At 45.1% G+C, this 21,705-nt stretch overlaps 1 protein-coding gene across 1 annotated transcript in view; it reads left to right on the top strand.

The window, feature by feature from the left end:
• The first annotated feature begins 13,427 nt into the window (after positions 1–13,427).
• The window catches only part of PFKM (phosphofructokinase, muscle), a 103,422-nt gene continuing 95,144 nt past the window's right edge, over positions 13,428–21,705 (top strand). Inside the window, exon 1 of the mRNA XM_063428165.1 lies at positions 13,428–13,563. Coding sequence (XP_063284235.1) covers positions 13,440–13,563 — 124 coding nt within the window. The 5' untranslated portion in view covers positions 13,428–13,439. The remainder of the gene's footprint in view (positions 13,564–21,705) is intronic.

The raw sequence follows: 21,705 nt of genomic DNA, 5'->3' as shown, positions 1-21,705 counted from the left end.
ATTATTGGAATGGCATAGTAAGTGATTGACTGTGTTGTTATTTATTTTGACTGGTAATGGCTGCAGTTTGACGTTCTAAATCAGAACACAGACTGGGAGGGGTAGTTGGGTACACCATGCAGTATGTGCACTCATCCAGAGTTAACATCCAGTGGGATCTGCCTTTCTCCATGCACAATGCTGCTGAATCTTACTTCCTGGTTCAACTTCCATAGCTCGTGATTGGCCAGAAACTTTGAGGGACGCTGCCTAATGACATCAGATGATTGCCAGGTGAATGAGAGAGAGAGGATGAAGCCTAACTGCTGTGCAACACACAAAGATCCTACACACAGGATGGCTGATGGTATGTGAACATATAAACCTAATAAATTAGTGTTTTAAAAACAAATAAGCACACAATGATCCTAAACATAATAACTGTCTGAAAATATATAATGTAAGCATATTTAGAAGAAGTTTATGAACTATTTTATGACTAGCAGGTAAAGGGTTAACAAGGGATCAATTTGCATCAAAGTATCATGTAAATATTCAAGTTCTTGTGAGGCTTTAACCCCTTAAGGACCAAACTTCTGGAATAAAATGGAATCATGACATGTCACACATGTCATGTGTCCTTAACATGGACAATATTTGCATGTGATGAGTAAGTACTTTGACTGATCTATTGATTCTGTAGGATGACTGATTTATCATTGCAACATTGAATTACAAGTGAAATTTGGGAGTTGAAAAAGTTCCAAATGGGCTGACTTGCTTAACAACTAACTGTACTAAATTGGAAACCAAAATGCTAAACTAGGTCTGAAAGAATGGGAACAATGCTGTAATTATGGTCTATTTATAACTTGACCGTTTTTGTAGTTCCATTTACAGTTGACTATAACTATTTAGTGAATAAACCTCATTGTATAGTTGATTTTTTTTTTCTTTCTGTTTGCACTTAAATATATAATCAATATACAACAGCAGTTCTAATTTACTTGTTCCCCAAATCATATCATATTCTCTGATACACAGATGCACAATTAGGGAATTGTGAAGAATAGATAAGGAAATTAATTGAGATTTTCTTAAAACACAAATGTAAAAAGCTTTTGAATGACATTTGAACTCCTTCGCAAGCTTCAAACGCAAAAATCCAACAGGCATCACAGTGTGGTGCAGTTTGTAGAAAGTTTATTAGGATTAGAAGAACAAAAGCATATACAACGCTTCTGCAGAAAGGTTCTATACAGTTTTTGTTCTAATGATCCTAAAACCTCTACAAATTGTTCCACACTGTGATACCTGTGGATTTTTTTATTTTGAAAAATTCTAATTGACTGTGATTCCTTTCCACAGTGCTGGAGTAGTGGCAGCAGTCACTACTTGTTCACCGGAGTCCAATACTGCCTTTGGAATTGAGCCTTCACAAGCTCATGATAAATGTATTTGAGAATCACATTTCCTGAACTTGGCTACTGCTATTTGTGAGATGTCAACTTGCTATGCACTTCCTCTGGTCCATGGTCAAATGTCTTTTCTTTTCTATTTACATAAATCCCATGGTTGTATTAAATGGCACCCTAGAATGCTATTGGTAGAAACTGCTCACTTCTTATGTGTTTTTCTTTGACACTATAATCTAATGATTTGGTCAAAATGCTATGAGTTGAGTCTATGTATGTGTACTAGGGGTTTCCATCATAACTGGATGACAACCATATCTCATCTGAATGGATCACTACACATGTTTAATCTTCCTGGTATTCATTGCCCTATTTTGTTTTGTAGCACTAGTGTGTTACTCCTGTTTTTGTAATGCCTGACCTGGCTAAGATTACATTAAAGGAAAACTCCAGTGCCAGGAAAACAATCCGTTTCAGTGACTTACCTAAGGCAGCGACGATTTGCCTCGTCGCTGCTTCCTCCTCCGCGCCGCTCCTCCTTCTGACTCCGTCGGCCGGTGGGCGAGACTGATCCCGCCCACCGGCTGTGGAGACCTAATGCACATGCGCGGCAATGCAGCGCATGCGCATTAGCGCTCCCCATAGGAAAGCATTGAAAAAGATTTTCAATGCTTTCCAATGGGGAAATGAGCGACGCTGGAGGTCCTCACACAGCGTGAGGACGTCCAGCGACGCTCTAGCACAGGTTTTCTGTGGTATGATGCAGGAAGTGCCCTCTAGTGGCTGTCTAGTAGACAGTCATTAGAGGTGTAGTTAACCCTTCAAGGTAATTTATTGCAGTTTATAAAAAAAAATGCAATAATTACACTTGCAGGGTTAGGAGTAGTGGAAGTTGGCACCCAGACCACTCCAATGGGCAGTAGTGGTCTGGGTGCCTGGAGTGTCCCTTTAAGCTCAATCGTTCTAGACTACATACACTTTGACAGCGTTTTCCTAGATTTAGGTTTTTTTCTATATATATTCCTATACTGAACTGTACTTTACCTCTTGGATTGGTTCTTGTTTCTGAGGCTTGCTCCATAACCCTTACTCAACTTTATAAATGTTTGTCTAAATGCCAAAAGTCCTATGTATTTTCCTTTGTCGTGTCCTTTATGCCTCCTTAATCCTCATTCCAGCATTAATTGTTTCCTGATTAGTTTCTTAGCTATATATACATTTCAGTGATTCAGCCCTTATCCCAAATGCCTTTTGTCACTGGATTTTTAGGTGACAAGCTGCCCTTTTCCCCTGGCTGTTGGAGGAGCCTGATTGCCACCTCCTGCCTCATGACTATGGCCCTGGGTTGTATGGTCCTTTACAAACATTATTTTGGCTAATGGGTTTATATTGTGCTGCTGCTGGCCCTTTAAGAACTGCATTGTGGCTTATGGACTTGTATTGGACCATGCTGGCCCTTTAAGAACCGTCTGGGAACATATTGAGACTTTGTGTGACAATGCCCCTTTAAGACGGTGTCCCCAGTGTCCCCAAACTTAGTTAAAATATTTTGTTCATTGCTATTTTCCACTTGGTTCAGTAAATGGGGCTTACTGAACCAAGTACCACACAGGCGGACCACCCAGAAGTGGAAGCTGCAGGCAATTTACCTCCCAGGCTGGGAGCCTGCTGTAGGTAAATTGCCAACCGCTGGGTGGACGCAGTTAGTGCAAACCAACACGTGGCTGCGGCCATCTTTGTTCATTCGAACGAGGTCAGCGGTATGTGTAGCCAAATTCATGGAACTGAAATCGGCTACACATTTCACCGAACACCGCTGACCCTTACCTTCTCCTACACTGAATTTTCAGCTGCAGAGACTGTCCCGTTCGGCAGTTCAAACGCTTGTTCGAATGGGACTTAGTAATTTTTCTGCATAAAATTGACCGGCCGCACAGCCCTCATCTATGGAACTGTTTTGGGCAGGAAAATGTGCTTGCGATCGGTCATAAAGGACTTCCACCTAACTTTTTATGTACTGGAGGGATTTGTCTGATTTTTGGTTATGTTTATATTTAAAGTATGCTGATTCTGAATATGATGCATATTTTTAAAGTTACAGTATATGTATAAAAAGTGTATTTTTCCTGTCTGTGATAATTACTTCAACCCATTGTGTTCAGTAATTATATCACAGGCAGAGGGGAGGGATTGTATGTTTGTGCTGGGTGTCTTTTACAGTTTTCCTGTAAATGATTGGTTGTACTGTGTCCCACCCTGTGGGATGTCCCCTTGCATGGGGACTTGCATAAAAGCCAGTGTGTGGTCATTAAAAGTTCAGATCATCGGGGGCGGGGCTGGACCGCCAAGATGGACGGTCGCAGGAACGATCAGCTCCTGCAAATCATCATCTATGAAGCTAATACTCCATGCCTTCGGACAAATTTACCTACCTGTAGCTGCGACCCTCAATGAACAGGGGCTGCCGGATCCGAGGTGAGGCTTGCTCCCGGAGTTTAAATCCTTCGGAGGAGAGATCACTGCTGACTCCGGCGGGTCCTTCTCCGGCGGTGAGTGGGGCAGACGGCCGCTGCCCCACTATCCCGCCTAACGTGGCCCGACAGACACTCTAGATCGGGCGGATCTGGTCCTGTTACCCCCCCCTCTGGACCGGGGGGGATATCCCGGTCCCCACGGGTGACAGCCTGAACTGCCATAAAGCCCAACTACCAACCCAGCAGTGCAAGGCAAACAAAGCAGCACAAGACAAGATGGCCGATAACGCGCAGCCACGTGTGCAAGTACAAGGCGAGACGACCAAGAACAATCGGGAGCCCACGCCATAGACCCTGAACAGGTCCCTGAGCTCCCCCCAGGACAAGACAGTGGATGAGAGCAGGTGGGTGGCGGGCGGAGAGCGGATCTCCCCTGGGCACCCTCTACACTACAGCACTTATACCCACACGACGGGCCCACCAGGGCTGAAGGCCACCAGGGACATACTCCCGAAGCATCGGCCACCGGCACGGTGGACCCCACGCCAAGAACGGCGGCTTCACACCGGGACACACTGCAGCCTTCCGCAAGGACAAGACCCGGCCTCCCATAGGAGATACCCGGTCCGTGGCCAGACGATGCAGGCTTTCAAGACGGCCCAGGGCGTTGGGGAGAGCTAGCCCGAGCCCTGCCTTCCGATCACACTCTGCCCTCCAGCCCTACTGTCGAACCGAGGCAAGCGGTTCAGGGACTCCCACACCAACCTGATATGCTGGACTGTTCATGCACCCGTTAGCACACACAGCCCCGCAAGTGACTACACACACACCTGACAACATGGCAACCCCACTCGCAGGCACATCCAGCACGACGCACCATAAGGCAGATACATACTACACAAACCCCTGGCACAGCAACCCACACGGCTCCGACTGCACACAAGCACGCACGCCATCAGACTCGGGGAAACAGCACCAAATCCTAGAACACATTAGGCCCTGGAACCCGTGGCAATTTTAGCCTTCAGACAAAAGCCGACACACAGACATCCATAAAGCGATTACACACTCATACAACTATAGCCTGACCACTTAGACATCATAACGTTTAAGCTGTATGTCTGTACTCACTCATTTAACCCCTTAAGGACCAACCCTTCTGGAATAAAAGGGAATCATGACATGTCACACATGTCATGTGTCCTTAAGGGGTTAAAAGAAAAATGTGCAAGTTATATCTATGCTCCCAATGCTGTACAAAAATGCGCTTGAGGACTGCTGTTGGGGCACCACAAGTTTATGTGATACAATCAAATATGCACAATAAAAATATTAAATATAAAAAAGTTCAGATCATCTTGGACCTTCATGAAGTTTCGGCTCATGTTTGGGGGATTGGAGAACTACACTCTGGGGATTGCTATAATCATTATACTCCCCAGGGTATAATCACTAAGCTCTGCTAGGAGCTTGTTCCTGCTCTCTGGAATTCGGAGAGGTCCACCTACTGGAAGCTGGACCCTAGTCTTGGGTCCAGAGTGGGTGGAGACGGCGAGACCCCAACCAAGCTGCAGCGGTTTGTGGGGTCTGCAGTGGTTATGGTGTCAGGCAGAGTGCTTGGAGTCCTTGGAAAGCTCTAGAGCATCCATCAGCGGAAGGTACCCGGTCAGGGTGCCAGCGGTTCCGTTACAATATATATATGTATACATGGCAGATATTGAACCACTAAATTGCAAACAAAATTGCAAAGAAGTTTACACTTCTGGGGAAAAAATTAAAAAAAAAGGGTAGGGGTCAGCAAAATAGGAAAAAGAAAACTAAAGAATAGCTGGACGCATTGCATGTCCATTAACAAATATCATCAGGAGATTCTGCATTAATGACTTCTTCATCAGGAAAACCAAAGCGTTAATTTATACGCAACACATCCAGCTAGTGTTTCGTTTTCTTTTCCTTTTTTCCCTCCTTTTCCATTTTTCCACGAGTGTTATCCTTCGTGTAATTTTGCTTGCACTGCTTTTTATAAACACCTACAGAAATATTAACCCTTAGCATGGAACACATGGGTTGTACTATAACATCGGCGTGTAATATAAAGTCAAATACAAAATTGAGCCCTCCGCTCAAACTCCCACTACTCCTTGACGTGGCTTACACTTGAATGGCCATTGGAGTATTACTAAAAAAAACTCCAATAACATTTTTCTGTGTTTTTTTTTTTTATTGTATTTGAGCTGATGTGTGCTATAGTCTATGCTGGCACCCAGGAGTAGTGAGACTTTGAGGGCAGGGCTTAATTTTGTATGTTTGTATTTGCTTTTCTATTACACTGCCATATTACAGTGCTGCCGATAACCCAATCATTCCCTATTAGGGTTAATAAGTGTGTAGGGTTTCAGAAAATCTTTTTTCTTTTTCTTTTTTTTTGTATGCATTGGGGCTGATGTGTACAATAGTCGCTGCTGCCCACGAGTAATGGGAGTTTGAGCGCAGGACTTCATTTTGTGTTTTTAAATTATCTTATATTGTCTATTATCTTTTGGGGTAGCAGCACCGTTGATTTTATTTTGATTGGTGGAGCCTTTGTCTGATCAGAGAGAGAGCTGTCTGCTTTTAAATGTAAATATCTGTTTTTCTTTTACATATTTTTTTTTTTCAATTTGACAATTTTTATTATTTTCTTTAGCATGTTGCAAAGGTTTCTCAGGGGTACAGAAGAGAAATGGGATGGGACATAAATTTTTGAGTGTTTACATTCGTATCACATTATATGTACAAATATTCAAGTTATACATTGCATTATACGTATACATTGTTCATATCATGGAAGCCAGGAGAGAGGGTTGCAAACGGGGGGTTGTGAGTACCTTTGCATATCCCTCTTGACTTTTTGTTAGCCTCTCCCTTCTCCAAGGGGTACCTTTTGTTTAAGGTACTTGGCTTCATTATTAAGGCTCCCACAGGTATTTTACCCTCTGGAACTTTCAATGGTTAGCATGCCCGTATACACCCAGAGGTGTTTCTTACGAATGTATTTTGTACCTCATTGGTGATTGGGAAGGGGGGGGGGGGGGGGGGAGTTTAAAGGTGGATGAGTGGGGAGGGGGTCGGGGTGTAACTTATATACAAGTGGGTTATATATCAAGACTTCACAGCGTTATCAGCACGGTGTTGTGAGTGCTGCAGGTACCATCTAGGGTTCTAGTCTGCCAAGTGATACGATGACTTTGGATGGATGAAGAAGAAGGAGTACTTTGACCTCGATCCATAGGTCCTTTGATCACGCTAAAGCATGTTTCGACATTTTATATCCCTTTACATATCTGTACATCACTATATTTCATCCAGCTCCCGGTGCTCCTATCCTCTCTGGTGATTACTCTACCCCATCAACCGTAAGTTTCATCTTTTCCCAATAGTTATCCCATATGCTACGCGCTTCCACTGTCACCCCCTTTATCCCCATTTGTCGATAGGCCATCGATTCATATTCCCAGTTTGTCTGGATTTGCCTAAGCAGTGCAGATTTTGTGGGGGTCGTTTGTTTTTTCCATGTTCTAGCTATGAGAATGCAAGCGGCCACTATTGTATGAAATAGTAGTTTTGTATGTGCCCTGGTTAGATCTTCTGGCCATATGTACAGGAGACAGATTTCTGGTGTTAGTCTCATAGGTGCAGGCAATAGGTGCGTGAGTATTTCGCTCACCATGGTCCAATAGGGTTGGACACGTTGACAGGACCACCACATGTGAAGTAGTGAGCCCTTGTCTGCCTCGCATCTCCAACAGCGAGAGGAGGTGCCAGGGTATAAGTGTGCAAGTCTCGTTGGTACTAAGTACCATCGGTACTGTAGTTTCCGTACTTGTTCGAAGTGTATGATACAGGATGTGTTACCCTTGTGGATCGTGAAAGCCCTAGCCCATTGGTCCTCGGTGAAAGTGTATCCTAAATCTTCGTGCCAAGCATGTTTAAAGTTGTCTACCGTAAGTTTTTTGCTTTCCAACAGTGCTGCGTACACTAAGGAAAATATTTTTTTGTGTGGTGTCCCCTTGAAACACCAGGCGTCGAATCTGGATATTGTTGGCGCCTGGAGGTTGGCTGTGGTCGTTTGCAAAAGGGATTTGAGCTGTAAGTATGGGAAAATTGCTCTATTTGGTAGATTGAATTGCTCCTGTAGGTCTGGGAATTGTTTTAGGGAAGTTCCGTTATAAAGGTGGTATACCTGTGTGCATCCCGCTTTCTCCCATATGCTATGATCAAATGTCTGGTTTCTCAAATGGATGCTATACATTGTTGTGGCTAGGGATGGTATCAGTGGGCCGCTAAGGTGTACTCGGTGTGTATCCCACGTATTTAGTAGCAGCTTGGTCTGTTCTAATATGTATGGTGTGTCAGGCCGTAGTCTTTTTGGTACCCAGAACAGGTGGTGCAGTCCCGCTTTGCACGCCCAATGTGATTCTATAGTTACCCATTGGGGTATTGAAGCAGTCTTGTGTGTGGTTGCTACTGTGGAGAGGAGTGCGGCCTTGTAGTATAAATTTATGTCAGGGAGATTCATTCCCCCTTGTTGTATTGGCTTCTTGAGTACTTGGAGTGCCACTCTGGGTTTTTTATTTGCCCAGATGAATCTTGTGACGTGTTTCTGTAGGGCTAGTGTGTATTGTTTGGGGATGGGAATCTGTAGTGTTCGAAACAGATATTGCAATTTGGGGAGTAGCGACATTTTGAATGCCGCTATTCGCCCGTGCCAGGAGTGGAAGTCACTTCCCCATTGGTGAAGTGTTTGTATTATTTCATTAGGTGTGTTGACCTAGCCACCTTAATACCTAGAAACGTTATATAATCATCCCTCCAGTCGAAGTTGAAGGAGTCTTTTAGGGTCTGCAAGAGTTGACCCGGAAGATCGATGCCCAGCGCCTGTGTTTTCATTAGGTTAAGCTTGTAGTATGATACTCTATTATAGTCTTGTATACACATTAATAAGTTTGGTAGAGAAATTTGTGGTTGCGTCAACGTTAGAAGTATGTCGTCCGCAAAGAGGTTAAGGGTATATTCCCTGTCCCCTACTCGCACTCCATGAATGGATGGGTGTGCCCTTATAGCCGACGCCAAGGGCTTCAGTGCCATCACATACAACAGCGGCGAGAGGGGGCACCCCTGCCTTGTCCCATTAGTTATTTTGATTTTGTTAGATACAAACCCTGAATTTAGGACTTGGGCCGCTGGTGCCGAGTACAAGGCCCTGACCGCCGAGATGAAGCCCCCCGGGAGTCCGAAACCTACGCAGGGTCGCCTCCAGGAACCCCCATCCCAGCCGGTCAAAAGCCTTTTCTGCGTCCAAGGACAACAACACCCCCCCTCCAGAATTTGTCGCCCTGAGGCTGTACATGAGGCTAAGGACCTTTCTTGTATTATCTGCTCCCTGTCGGCCCCTCACAAACCCCACCTGGTCGTCATGTATAATATGGGGTAGTATGGGACCCAGTCTCAGTGCAAATAGTTTGGCGAGGAGTTTGACGTCCGTGTTGAGGAGCGAGATTGGTCTGAAGTTCTGTGGGCATGTCGGTTGTTTGCCTGGTTTGGGAAGAGTGATAATATGGGCAACCTGCATCTCTCCAGGTAGTGCCCCTGTTTGTACTGCTTCGTTGAACACCGCCGCTAAGTGTGGTGCTAGAACCTCCCCAAACTTATGATAATAGGAATTTGCGAAGCCGTCCGGGCCCGGGGCTTTAGCTCTCGGTAGGGTCTTAATTGTGTCTCTAACCTCCTCTGCGGTAATCGGCTTCGCCAGTGTGTCTTGTTGTTGAGCTGTCAGAGTGGGGAGCTGTACACTATCCAGATAAGCTGAAATCTCTGTATCCAATGGATTGTGTGTGGACGGGTCATGTTTGAGATTATAAAGGCCTGAGTGCCTATTGTGCAAACTCATTTCCGATGTCTATGGGGGTTAGAACTTTCCCTCCTGATCTGGTGTTTAAGTACGCTATTTTCTGTGCCAGCTGTTGTTTTTTTAACCTCGATGCCAATAGCCTCCCTGCTCTATTCCCCTGGGAGTATTGCGTTGCCCTCATTCTTCTTAAATTGTATCCCACTTTGTCAAGCGCATGTTGGCGCAGGTTGTGTCGTATCTGGGATATTTGATTTTTCAGCTGTGTGGTCGGGTTAATCTGGTTTTGGACCGTCAGGGAGTACATCTCTTTTTGCCACTCTAGCACTTTAGTATGTATTTTGCGTTTTATATGTGATGCTTGTTTTATGAGCATTCCCCTTGCTACCGCTTTATGAGCCTGCCATATAGTGTGGTGTGACAGCGAGGGGCTTGCGTTTTCCCTAAAATAGGTTTCAAGAGAGTTGTGCATCGTATTTGAAAAGGTGGTATCTGTGAGGAGGGTTTCGTTTAGGCGCCAGGGGCTTTTGTGTTTAAAATCATATTTGTCTTTTAGAATTAATTCCACGGGGGCATGGTCAGACCATACTATCTGTCCCACCTTGCTGTCTATTATCCGCTCTAAGTCCGCCCCCCCCACCAGAAACCCATCAATTCTGGAGTATGTATTATGGACTGACGAATGATAGGTATATTCTCTGTCTTCAGCATGTTTTACTCGCCATGCATCGTAATAGTGGTGCAGGTCAGTAATTTTACCAGGGCTGCACATTGTCTTTTTAGTGGCCTATATCGAGGGCTATGCTGGGAAAGGGTAGTGTCGAGAGTTGGGTTCAGGACGTGGTTTAGGTCCCCACAGATAATTGTCGTTCCCTGCTGTATGTTCGATACTTTGCCTATTATTTTATGTAGAAAGTTTCTCTGATTGGTGTTAGGAGCGTAAACATTGGCTATCGTGTATAAAACGTGGTTTATGCGCCCTACTATAATGGTATATCTACCTTCCTTGTCTATGTCTTCCAAGATTAGATCAAAGGCTACCTTTCTGCTTATGTAGGTGGATACCCCTCTAGATTTGGTAGCCGCCGTGGAGTGGAACTGGTGTGGATATAAAGAGGTTAGAGGGCGTGGGTGTGTCGTTCCCCTAAAGTGCGTCTCTTGTAAACACACGATGTCTGCGTCTTGAGCCCTGATATCCCTCTCCAGGAGATGTCTTTGTACTGGGAGGTTGAGTCCCCTCACGTTATGACTATATAACCTCATGTAAGGTTAGGTGTCAAGGGTGTCATGTAAGGGAAGTGTCTGTACATTGCAAATGGAAGTAGTTCTAAACGAGGGCTCTGCCTTCCCCAGCCATTTCGAGCCAGGCAGATCCCCTTTTTCATTCTCCTTTGGGCACCTATCGTGTAGCCCATTCCGGAGTCCAGCTCCAGGTTTGGGAATGCTGCATACCTGTTACCATATAAGTCGTTGTAAGTGGTTGGGCCACCCACTAGGCCCATGTGAGGGGTGAGGAAGGTGTCATAACAATGAAAAAAAAAATGACATAATAATTAACATCACTATTTTGCAACACAATTACAAGTGAAAACAATAATGCCAAAACAGTGGCTAGGTTCCCATGGGGGGAACCCTGGGGGTCAGAGCTAAAAGCTTCGATCCTGGTGGATGTTGCTACCGCGAGGCTGGCCCTCGCTGACTCAATAAAATTTTTTATAGACCCTATACATATTTGTCTATTCAATACATTACATTTACTTGCTAGTTCTCTATTCTCTGCAATTATGGAGGGATTTTCCGTGAGGCCTTGGGGTGGTTGAGGCGTTGTGCCCGGCGGTTTACTTTCCCAGCGTTAAATAAAGTTGGCGCTTTCTACTACATCTATCGGGGTCGATTGACGTTGAATGGCATCTCGCCCCCACCTGGCTATATCCGGACTTGTGCCAAGTGGTTCTCATTTACCGCCCCACACCCCACCCTATCGTTTCATATCTGTTATGCCTCACGGCCTGCTAAGGCTAATCCAAGGCCTCCATTAATGTAGTTAACACTGAACAAAACCATTACTTATAACACAACTATGAGTGAGAAAAAAAACTTTGCCATCTGATACTTGCGAGCTTGGGAAAGTTCTTGGTATTATGGTGCCATTTATTTCCTTGCTTTCTTCCATGTTGAGGGCAAGCGATTGTCCGGAGTTGGTTCAGATTGAGATGCAGGCAGGTTGATACCCCAGTCTTTCAGGGTTTGTAGGCCATTTTCTGGGGATATGATAGCTGTGAGAGTTCCGTTGCGGTGGACCAGCAGTTTGGTCGGGTATCCCCACCTGTATGCGATATTATTTGATCTGAGAAGTTCCGTGATCGTGCTGAAGGATTTCCTCTTCTTGAGCATCATGGCGGAGATGTCTGCGAAAACCTTGATTTTCTGATATTCTATAGGCAGGTCCGTGCGTGTGCGGCCGGCTTTGAGGACCGCTTCCTTGGCGTGGAAGTAATGCATTTTGAGCACTACATCTCTCGGGATGTCCGCAGGCAAGTATTGTGGTTTTGCAACTCTATGAATTCGGTCCAGCAACAGGACGTCTTGCGGGAGGTCTGGTACCAGGTGGCGGAACAGCCCAGTAGCAAAGGCCTGTAGATCTTGCGGGCCCACTTGTTCAGGTACATTTCTCAGCCTTAAGTTGCTGCGTCTTGCGCGATCTTCCATATTGGCAAGTTTTGCCTCATAGTCATTTAGCTTATCCCATGCTTCCTCCACTCTTATATTTAGGCGATTGTGTGCCTCTGTTTGTGCTTCCACTATGTTTTCCAGTTCCGAGGTGCGAGACCCCAGTTTTTGAATTTCGGTGCGTAGTTCCGTAAATGATCTCTGCAGTGTACCTTGCAACTTAGCCTCCATGTTGTCGAACATAGCTTGCAGGCTTTCTGCGGTTAGTACCAGGCTCCCGGCCTCCACGTGCGCGCCTTGCTCGCCATCCGTCTCGGCGCCATCTTGCGATTCCTCTGGTCTCAGGGCCCCTTTCGATTGCCCCTGTTTGCTGCTGAAAAAATGCAGTTTATCCTGCTTGTCGGATGCCCGCTAGCTTTTGTGATGGGACATGATCCAGGAAGTTCCCAACTCCGTGATTTTTCGTTGATTTGGGTCTTGTAAAGCTGTGTGAGGGCCTAAAAAGCTGCGGAGCTAGCAAAACATGCGACTGCTCGCGTTCAGATCCAGGCCACGCCCCCTTTTACATATTTTTAATACATTAGCAAGATTTTGCATAAAAAAATTGGGTTTACTTATTTATGAGTTAACCAGCCTTATACCCAATGAATTCTTCTGGATCTGCTGAACTGTTTCATAGTATGGACTTTGATTTGAATGTGAGTACCCATATTATACTACATCTATATATTTCTGTTACGTGCACTAAGAAAAGAAAAATCATTGTGAAAGTTGAAAGTGCTGTGTCACGTTCATGGCTTCTCTGTTAATAGTGCACGGAAGATGACTTGGGTTTTTTTGTTGGGTCTTTTTTTTTTTTTTTTTTTTACCCTTTCAGCTGTCGAGGCATTTAAAGTATGTCCTTTAACACATCCCGTAATGCTATGTTTTCACCAGTAGGAGGGGTTTTGATTGCAGCTGCTACCAGCTATGAGTGCTATAAATATCAAGGACCAATGAATGTAGACACAGGCTATGAGTGCTTCTGTTGAACTTGATAAGTTTTTACTCAAACTGTTCATATCAGTATCTGTGTCTGTCGGAATATATATTTTCTTCACTTTATTTCAGCTGAAGAAGAGAAAAAAAGGTGCTTTTGGTTAGTATACTTTGAATTTTTTCTCTTGGTTTATAAACTTACTAACATACCTTTTTAATTGCCTCTCTTGCAGAATGGGCCACTTATAAAGCATGATTTGCTGCTATAATCAACATTCACGCAACAGGAGGCAAACTTTGGAAATCAGTAGATAAAGACCTTGAGAACATGTGTTCGAATTTAGGAATACATGCAGTAGCTATAGCAACATTTTAGACTTTACAATTGACTGTCTTGTTGTAAATCTTAATGTTGTACTCATAAATTTGAACATTTTAAACTATTTTTCTTTTGAACCTTAATAGATTGCAATCTAACAATGTTGCAGATGTGTTTAAATATTTTAGTTACAGATGGTAATTCAGTGCATTGCCTTTGACTCTCAAATGGTTAATGCACCAAACCATATTTTAATTTATTCTTTAAAAACAAGAAAATCTCAGTTTATGTACCTTTTTAACTCTTTAAGTCTTCGTTAACTGCACTTCACATGCAATGAGCTATTATAGTGTTTTACTTTGTACAGTATGTACTCTATCATAAAATTAGTGTCTGACTGTTAAAAGGACACATCCGTAACAAAAATGAAATAGTACTTACAAATCATAAGAAATAATAAATCAAGTTATCGTTGTGCTAAAATGAAGTTTGCTATCTCCAAACTGAGAGATGCACATAATATGAAGATAATAGGGTTATAGGGGATAATATGTAAGCCGTTAATGCTTGTCAATTCATTGTATCACCACAGAATGTTGCTATTAAATGTGAATTGTGTAGTGCAGGGGTGCCCAAAAGGTATATCCCCAGATGTTGTAGAACTACAATTCTCATGATGCTTTGTGAGCTTTTAGAATGACAAATCATTATGGAAGTTGTAGTTTTAAACCATCTAGGGATCTACCTTTTGAGCACCCCTGGTGTAGTGCATACATGAATTGGGTACCTAGTAAAGGCGGTATTGTAATTTTAGCAGGACAGGGGTTAATTTGATTGTGTAAGAATGTGATACATGTCAAAGGGTTTACAATATAAATTCCTCTTCTGAAGCTGTGTGGCCCTTGGGCCCTCCCCCTCCCCCCCCCCTCACCCCCCCCCACCCCCCTGGATTTTTCAGCTTGTTCTACTATTTTTCGTATGAGATTGAACACAGTGCAATACCGTGTATGGAGAGAGACAGGGATTGGAAGCTGCATCTTATTCCAGCTTCTCTCTCCTGACTGAATCCGCAGGGGAGCAGCACATGCAGCCAGAGACAGACTACAAATCAGGGAATTGAGGCATGGGGGGGTGGGGATGACAGAGAGCCTATAGATCAGGGTAGTGAGGCATAGGGGGGGCAGCCTATAGATCAGGGTAGTGAGGCATAGGGGGGCCAGCCTATAGATCAGGGAAGTGAGGCATAGGGGGGGCAGCCTATAGATCAGGGAAGTGAGGCATAGGGGGGGCAGCCTATAGATCAGGGAAGTGAGGCATAGGGGGGGCAGCCTATAGATCAGGGAAGTGAGGCATAGGGGGGCAGCCTATAGATCAGGGAAGTGAGGCATGGGGGGCAGCCTATAGATCAGGGAAGTGAGGCATGGGGGGCAGCCTATAGATCAGGGAAGTGAGGCATGGGGGGGCGGCCTATAGATCAGGGAAGTGAGGCATGGGGGGGCGGCCTATAGATCAGGGAAGTGAGGCATGGGGGGGCAGCCTATAGATGAGGGAAGTGAGGCATGGGGGGGCGGCCTATAGATCAGGGAAGTGAGGCATGGGGGGCGGCCTATAGATCAGGGAAGTGAGGCATGGGGGGGCGGCCTATAGATCAGGGAAGTGAGGCATGGGGGGGCGGCCTATAGATGAGGGAAGTGAGGCATGGGGGGGCGGCCTATAGATGAGGGAAGTGAGGCATGGGGGGCAGCCTATAGATCAGGGAAGTGAGGCATGGGGGGCAGCCTATAGATCAGGGAAGTGAGGCATGGGGAGGTAGCCTATAGATCAGGGAAGTGAGGCATGGGGAGGCAGCCTGTAGATCAGGGAAGTGAGGCATGGGGAGGCAGCCTATAGATCAGGGAAATGAGGCATGGGGAGGTAGCCTATAGATCAGGGAAGTGAGGCATGGGGAGGTAGCCTATAGATCAGGGAAGTGAGGCATGGGGAGGCAGCCTACAGATCAGGGAAGTGAGGGATGGGGGAAGAGAGCCTACAGCATGGTTCGTCAACCTGGTCCCTACCGCCCACTAGTGGGCGTTTCAGGATTCCAGGTGGGCGGTAGGGATTTCCAGGTTGATCAGGCGGGTGCGAGCCGGCGGTACCCGTGCGACTGGGTACCGCCGTGACCATTTGCGGCTCCGGCCTGCCCGGTAAACCGCTGGGGCCGCCTTCCAAAGTGTCCATCGGGTGGCCCATGCTGTCAGGGCCACCCGATGGATGCGGATTGTGAGGGGGCCCGGTCAGCGCTGGGCGCTTTAAAAGCGCGACCGGGCCCCCTGTGATGACATCAGAGCTGGGAGGAAGTGATTCCCCGGTCACTCCTCCCAGCTAAAACTGAGAGCCGCGCGGGAGGAACACCAGGGAGTCAGAGTGGGAACTCTGACTCCCATCCACCTGAGCCACCACTGAACCCCACTGGACCCCAGGGAAAGTCACCCTCCTGCACCTTAAAGGTAGGAAACAGGAGGGTGACTTAAATATAATGTGTGTGTTTGTTTGTGTGTGTGTGTCTTTGTAGGTATGTCTTGTGTGTGTGTCTGTCTGTATGTGTCTTTGTATGTATGTCTTGTGTGTGTGTGTATGTGTCTGTCTGTGTATATATGTGTGTGTGTCTGTCTGTCTGTATGTATGTGTGTCTTGTCTTTGTATGTATGTGTCATTGTATGTGTGTCTTGTGTCTGCATGTGTGTGTGCATGTCTGTGTGTGTCTGTTTGTATGTGTGCCTGTATGTTTGTATGTATGTGTCTTGTGTGTATGTGTGCCTGTCTGTGTCTTTGTGTGTGTATGTATGTGTGTCTTGTGTGTCTGTATGTGTGCCTGTCTGTGTCTGTATGTATGTCTTGCGTGTGTCGTATGTGTGTCTGTATGTATGTCTTGTGTGTGTCGTATGTGTCTGTCTGTATGTATGTGTGTCTTGTCTTTGTATGTATGTGTCATTGTATGTGTGTCTGCATGTGTGTGTGTCTATGTATGTCTTATGTGTGTGTCTGCATGTGTGTGTGCATGTCTGTTTGTATGTGTGCCTGTCTGTTTGTATGTATATGCTGCGAGACTAAATATTTGATATCTGGTTCGATTTTCGTAAGGAACAAACGAAGGTCTCTTTCAGTGATATTCAGACGACTTCTCTGTTTGCGCATAATATGATTTCTCATTTGTGCGTCAGCTCATCTCCTCTCCCTCCTCAATTCCCCTCCCCACCTTTTTTCCCCTTTTTTCTATTTTTTTTACCGTCCTTATAGCAATGCCCAGTAGGAAGGCTGAGCTAGGTAGCCCACTTACTATAGTCCACTATAACATACAGACACACACACACAAGACACACACACAGGACACACACACAGAACACACATACAAAGACACAGACAGGCACACATACAAAGACACAAGCACACATACATGTGTGTGTGTATGTGTGCCTGTCTGTGTCTTTGTATGTGTGCCTGTCTGTGTCTTTGTGTGTGTGTCCTGTGTGTGTGTCCTGTGTGTGTGTCCTGTGTGTGTGTCCTGTATGTTATAGTGGACTATAGTAAGTGGGCTACCTAACTCAGCCTTCCTACTGGGCATTGCTATAAGGACGGTTAAAAAATAGAAAAAAGGGGAAAAAAGGTGGGGAGGGGAATTGAGGAGGGAGAGGAGATGAGCTGACGCACAAATGAGAAATCATATTATGTGCAAACAGAGAAGTCGTCTGAATATCACTGAAAGAGACCTTCGTTTGTTCCTTACGAAAATCAAACCAGATATCAAATATTTAGTCTCGCAGCATCAACCTCAAGGATCTCATTAATCACTAGTAAAGGTAATTTCAATTTACTTTATTGTTTTCTCATTAAACGTTATAAAGTTAAAAACCTTATAAACCTGCATTAAGTAGAAATAAAAAGATAAATGTACGTACATTTATTTTTTTTAAAAACACCCTCCTTTCTTAAAAATATTCCGCATTCGCGCGAAAACTGGTGGGCGGTAAGGAAATGTTTTCAACCAAAAAGATGCATTAGTGGGCGGTAGGTAGAAAAAGGTTGACTACCACTGGCCTACAGGAAGGGTCAGCAAGGAGCAGGAAGGTAAAATAGGAGAAGGAACAGAAATGAGCAGGATGGGTCAGCAAGGAGCAGGATGGGTCAGCAAGGAGCAGGAAGGTAAAGCAGCACAAACGTAAAGTAGAAGGAGCAGAAAGGGTCAGCAAGGAGCAGGAAGGGACAGAAGGAGCACAATGGTAAAGTAGGAGAAGGAACAGAAATGAGCAGGAAGGGTCAGCAATGAGCTGGAAGGTACAGAAGGATCACAAACGTAAAGTAGGAGAAGGTGCAGAAATTGGCAGGAAGGGTCTGCAAGGAGCAAGAAGGGTCTGCAAGAGGCAGCAAGGCGCAGGAAGGATCTGCAAGGAGCAGAACGGGACAGAAGGAGGACAAAGGTAAAGGAGCAGAAAGAATCAGAAGGAGCACAAAGGTAAAGTAGGAGAAGGAGAAGAAAGGGTCTGCAAGGAGCAGAAAGGTATCAGAAAGAGAAAAAAGCAGAAGGGGGAACAAAATAAGCAGAAAGTACCAGAAAGGTAAAGGAGCCAAAGGAGCCAGGGAGGAGAGAAGACCGTGTTAGAAGAAAAAGAGGACTGTGTCAAATGAAGGAGAAGAAAATGAGATTGGGGCAGGAAGGACAAGTGAAGTGAACCCTCCACTTTATTCTGGACACCACATCATAAGGCTTTGGTACCTGGGCCTGGCAGGGAAACTTTGGACCTTCTCATGTCCCCAGGTAAAAAAAAAATATCAGTGTTAATGTGTTCACTTTTATTTACTGAGTGTCAGGAAGCACAGAGTGCCACTGGGTAGGGTTGTCGCTGATTGGCTAGAGCAGTCAGCTGGTACTCTAAGCCAATCTGCAGCTCCCATGTCTGACGTCAATCTGCACTTCCTGACACTCCGTTTCAGAAGCCGAATACCACTGAGCAACGTGGAGATCTGGAGGAAGCCTTTGGGGTTAAACCATTTGAGAGCGTTTTAACCCCTTAAAGGAAAGAGAGCACCCAAGGGCTTCCTGGCATCATAGCATTTTCATTTAAATGAAGTTATTATGGTGACCAGAATGTTCCTTTAATTTGCTTAAAGGAACACTATAGTGTCAGGAATACAAACATGTATTCCTGACACCATAGTTGTGAAAACGCTTTTAACCCCTTCTTTATGTGATAATAACTATGCCCCTTCCCTTTCATGACACTGTCAAAAAGGGACCAAGCATGGATGTCATTACAATTCCTCCCCACCGGAAAAATTCCTGTGGACGCCCATGTGTGAAACGCCACACATGAGTTGCCTCTAAGTCTAGCTTCACTGTAAACTAACTGGCTAATATACCATTTGTCTGCATCTCCTTATAGATAGTGGATCCTTGTGATTTGCCAAGTGACCATTAGCAGTCAGGATACCATTGTCTGCCAGGGTAAAATCCAAAGAAATATTGATAATATCCCAGAGATTAATAATGTTGTCTATTGTATATATGCAGAATGGCGAAAGAGTACCATACAGGAGTCTAAATATGGTTAGAGCAACTTAAAGCGTTTGGAAGGAACTGTGAAATGTGCGGTATTGGGTCTCTGGTAGGAAGTGTGAGATAATATTGATAAATTGCAAAAAACTCATAGATGTAAGAATTATTGTTGTTGCAAGCCCATAACAGAAAATAAAAAACTATTTCCATCTAGATTGGTATTTGTCTCAAACACACAGGGGAGGTCACTTAGAGCTCCTATAGTTCCAAATTCCCTCCACCTAGACCAGCTCCCGGCTGGCTTTAGAACTTGAGATGAATGTAGCAGGTATAAATGTGTTGTCAAGCAAATTACTAGTGTGCTTACTAGGAGCGAAGATCTAATTTTGAGTAATTTGCCTTTTTTCTTTGTTGGAAACAGTACTCCTTGCATGGTCTGTCCATGGTGGGGTGGCCTGCTTGATTGGCAGGCATGCACACAAGCCTGACCTGCTAATTCTCTGTAATCTTTCTGTGCAGGTTTGCCCTCCCAACAGTCCCGGTGATGTAATTTGTATCCCTGGCCTGCCCCCTTTTAGCCTTCCTGCTAGGGAGTATGGTGTATACTAGAAGGGTACATGTTCTACTGCCTCTCCAAGTACTTTTACAGAATATGCTCAGTTACATGGGCCCACTTAGTGTAAGATACAAGATTGTCTGAGCTAATATATATATATAACACACACACTACTGTGCCAAAGTTTTAAATAAATGAGAAATTGTTATCCGTTAACAACAAAATGCAAATTAAAGCGGCACTGTCATGCCGAACTTACCTTTCCCCCAAATATTCCTCTTCTCTCCCTCTCTCAGGATCTGTTCTTCTTTTCTTCCTATCTGCTCTAGTTTTCTTTAAAACATAAGACAAAGTAGGGACTATTTCTCTTATGGAGGTTTCCTACGCAGTGACCAGCGGAGGAGCAAAGTGTGCTTAGTTTCCGGTGGTCACAGCAATTTTCCCATGATCCTTTGCTTTCCTATCTGTTCCCGCGATGCTTCCTGTCACTTAGAGAGGACGCCGGCAAAACTGCCGAATTGCATTCCAACAGTTTCTCCATTCGTGTTAGAACGCAATTCGGGACTTTGTAATGAATGAAACTCCGATCCTATTCATTGCTGTGGCTGCATCTTGCAGCCGCTTAGTAGATAACTCGCTGATTCCCACGGTATCAGGGAGTGATCTACTAAAAGGCTGAAAGACCTAAATTGGTGTTTCAGCCACATTTACTAATACTAAGTAAAAAAGTCCTCCCCCCTGCCCCCACCCCTGCGCGGTGGGTGGGGGTCCTAAAAAACAATAAGGAGGGGACACCTACTGTCCCCCCTGGCCCCCACCCCTGAGTGGCGGGTGAGGGCCCTAAATGAAAATCCCCCCCCCCATCAAAGGTGACTAGGGGTCCCCAAGCCCCTACTTGCCCCCCCCCCCCACCCAAATAAAAAAGCCCCTACCTACCCCCCTCACCCTAAAAAATAGTGAGGGGGGAATAAAATTACTACCCAGTAAAGTAAAATTCAACTTACTATTCAACGTCTTCTTTTTTCTAAAATCTTCATTTTTCAGCCCCAAAAAAGGCCAAATAAAAAGCCATCATACCCGTCGAACTTAAAATAAAATAAAAAAACCCGAGCGCAAAAAAAATTCCAGACGAAAAAGAAAAAACCAGATGCTCAATAAATTAATCCATCTTCACCCATGGAGGGCTCCGGGGGAAGGCTTATAAAGCCTTGCCCCGCCCTGTAATTAGTATAAGAACACTCTGATTGCTTGGTTTAAGCCAATCAGAGTGCTCTTTGTCATTTTACACAGCGTGGGAAAATTCCAAAGAACTTTCCCACGCTGTGTAAAATGACAAAGAGCACTCTGATTGGCTTAAACCCATCAATCAGAGTGTTCTTAGCCTAATTGCGGGGCAAGGCTTTATAAGCCTTCCCCCGCCCTGCGGAGCTCAGTCTGCGCGGAGCCCTCAAGGGGTGAAGATGGGTTATTTTTTTGCGCTCGGGTTTTTTCTTTTTCGTCCGTTTTTTTTTTTTTGCGCTCAGGTTTTTTATTTTATTTTAAGTTCGACGGGTATAATGAATTTTTATTTGCCTTTTTGGGGCTGAAAAATTAAGATTTCAGAAAAAAGAAGACGTCGAATGGTAAGTTTAATTTTATTTACAGGGTAGTAATTTTATTCCCCCCTCACTATTTTTTAGGGTGAGGGGGGGTAGGTAGGGGCTTTTTTATTTGGGTGGGGGGTGGGTGACTAGGTGCTTGGGAACCCCTAGTCACCTTTGATGGAGGGGGGGTTATTTGATTTAGGGCCCCCACCCGCCGCCCAGGGGTGGGGGCCGGGGGGGGGAGGACAGTAGGTGTCTCCCCCCCATCATTATCATTATGGCCCCCACCCGCCGCCCAGGGGTGGCGGCTG

The sequence above is a fragment of the Pelobates fuscus genome, chromosome 1 (assembly GCF_036172605.1).
Source record: "Pelobates fuscus isolate aPelFus1 chromosome 1, aPelFus1.pri, whole genome shotgun sequence".
NCBI lineage: Eukaryota > Metazoa > Chordata > Amphibia > Anura > Pelobatidae > Pelobates > Pelobates fuscus.
The sequence above is the reverse complement of the archived record's forward strand: the minus strand, read 5'-3'. Positions and strand labels throughout refer to the sequence as shown.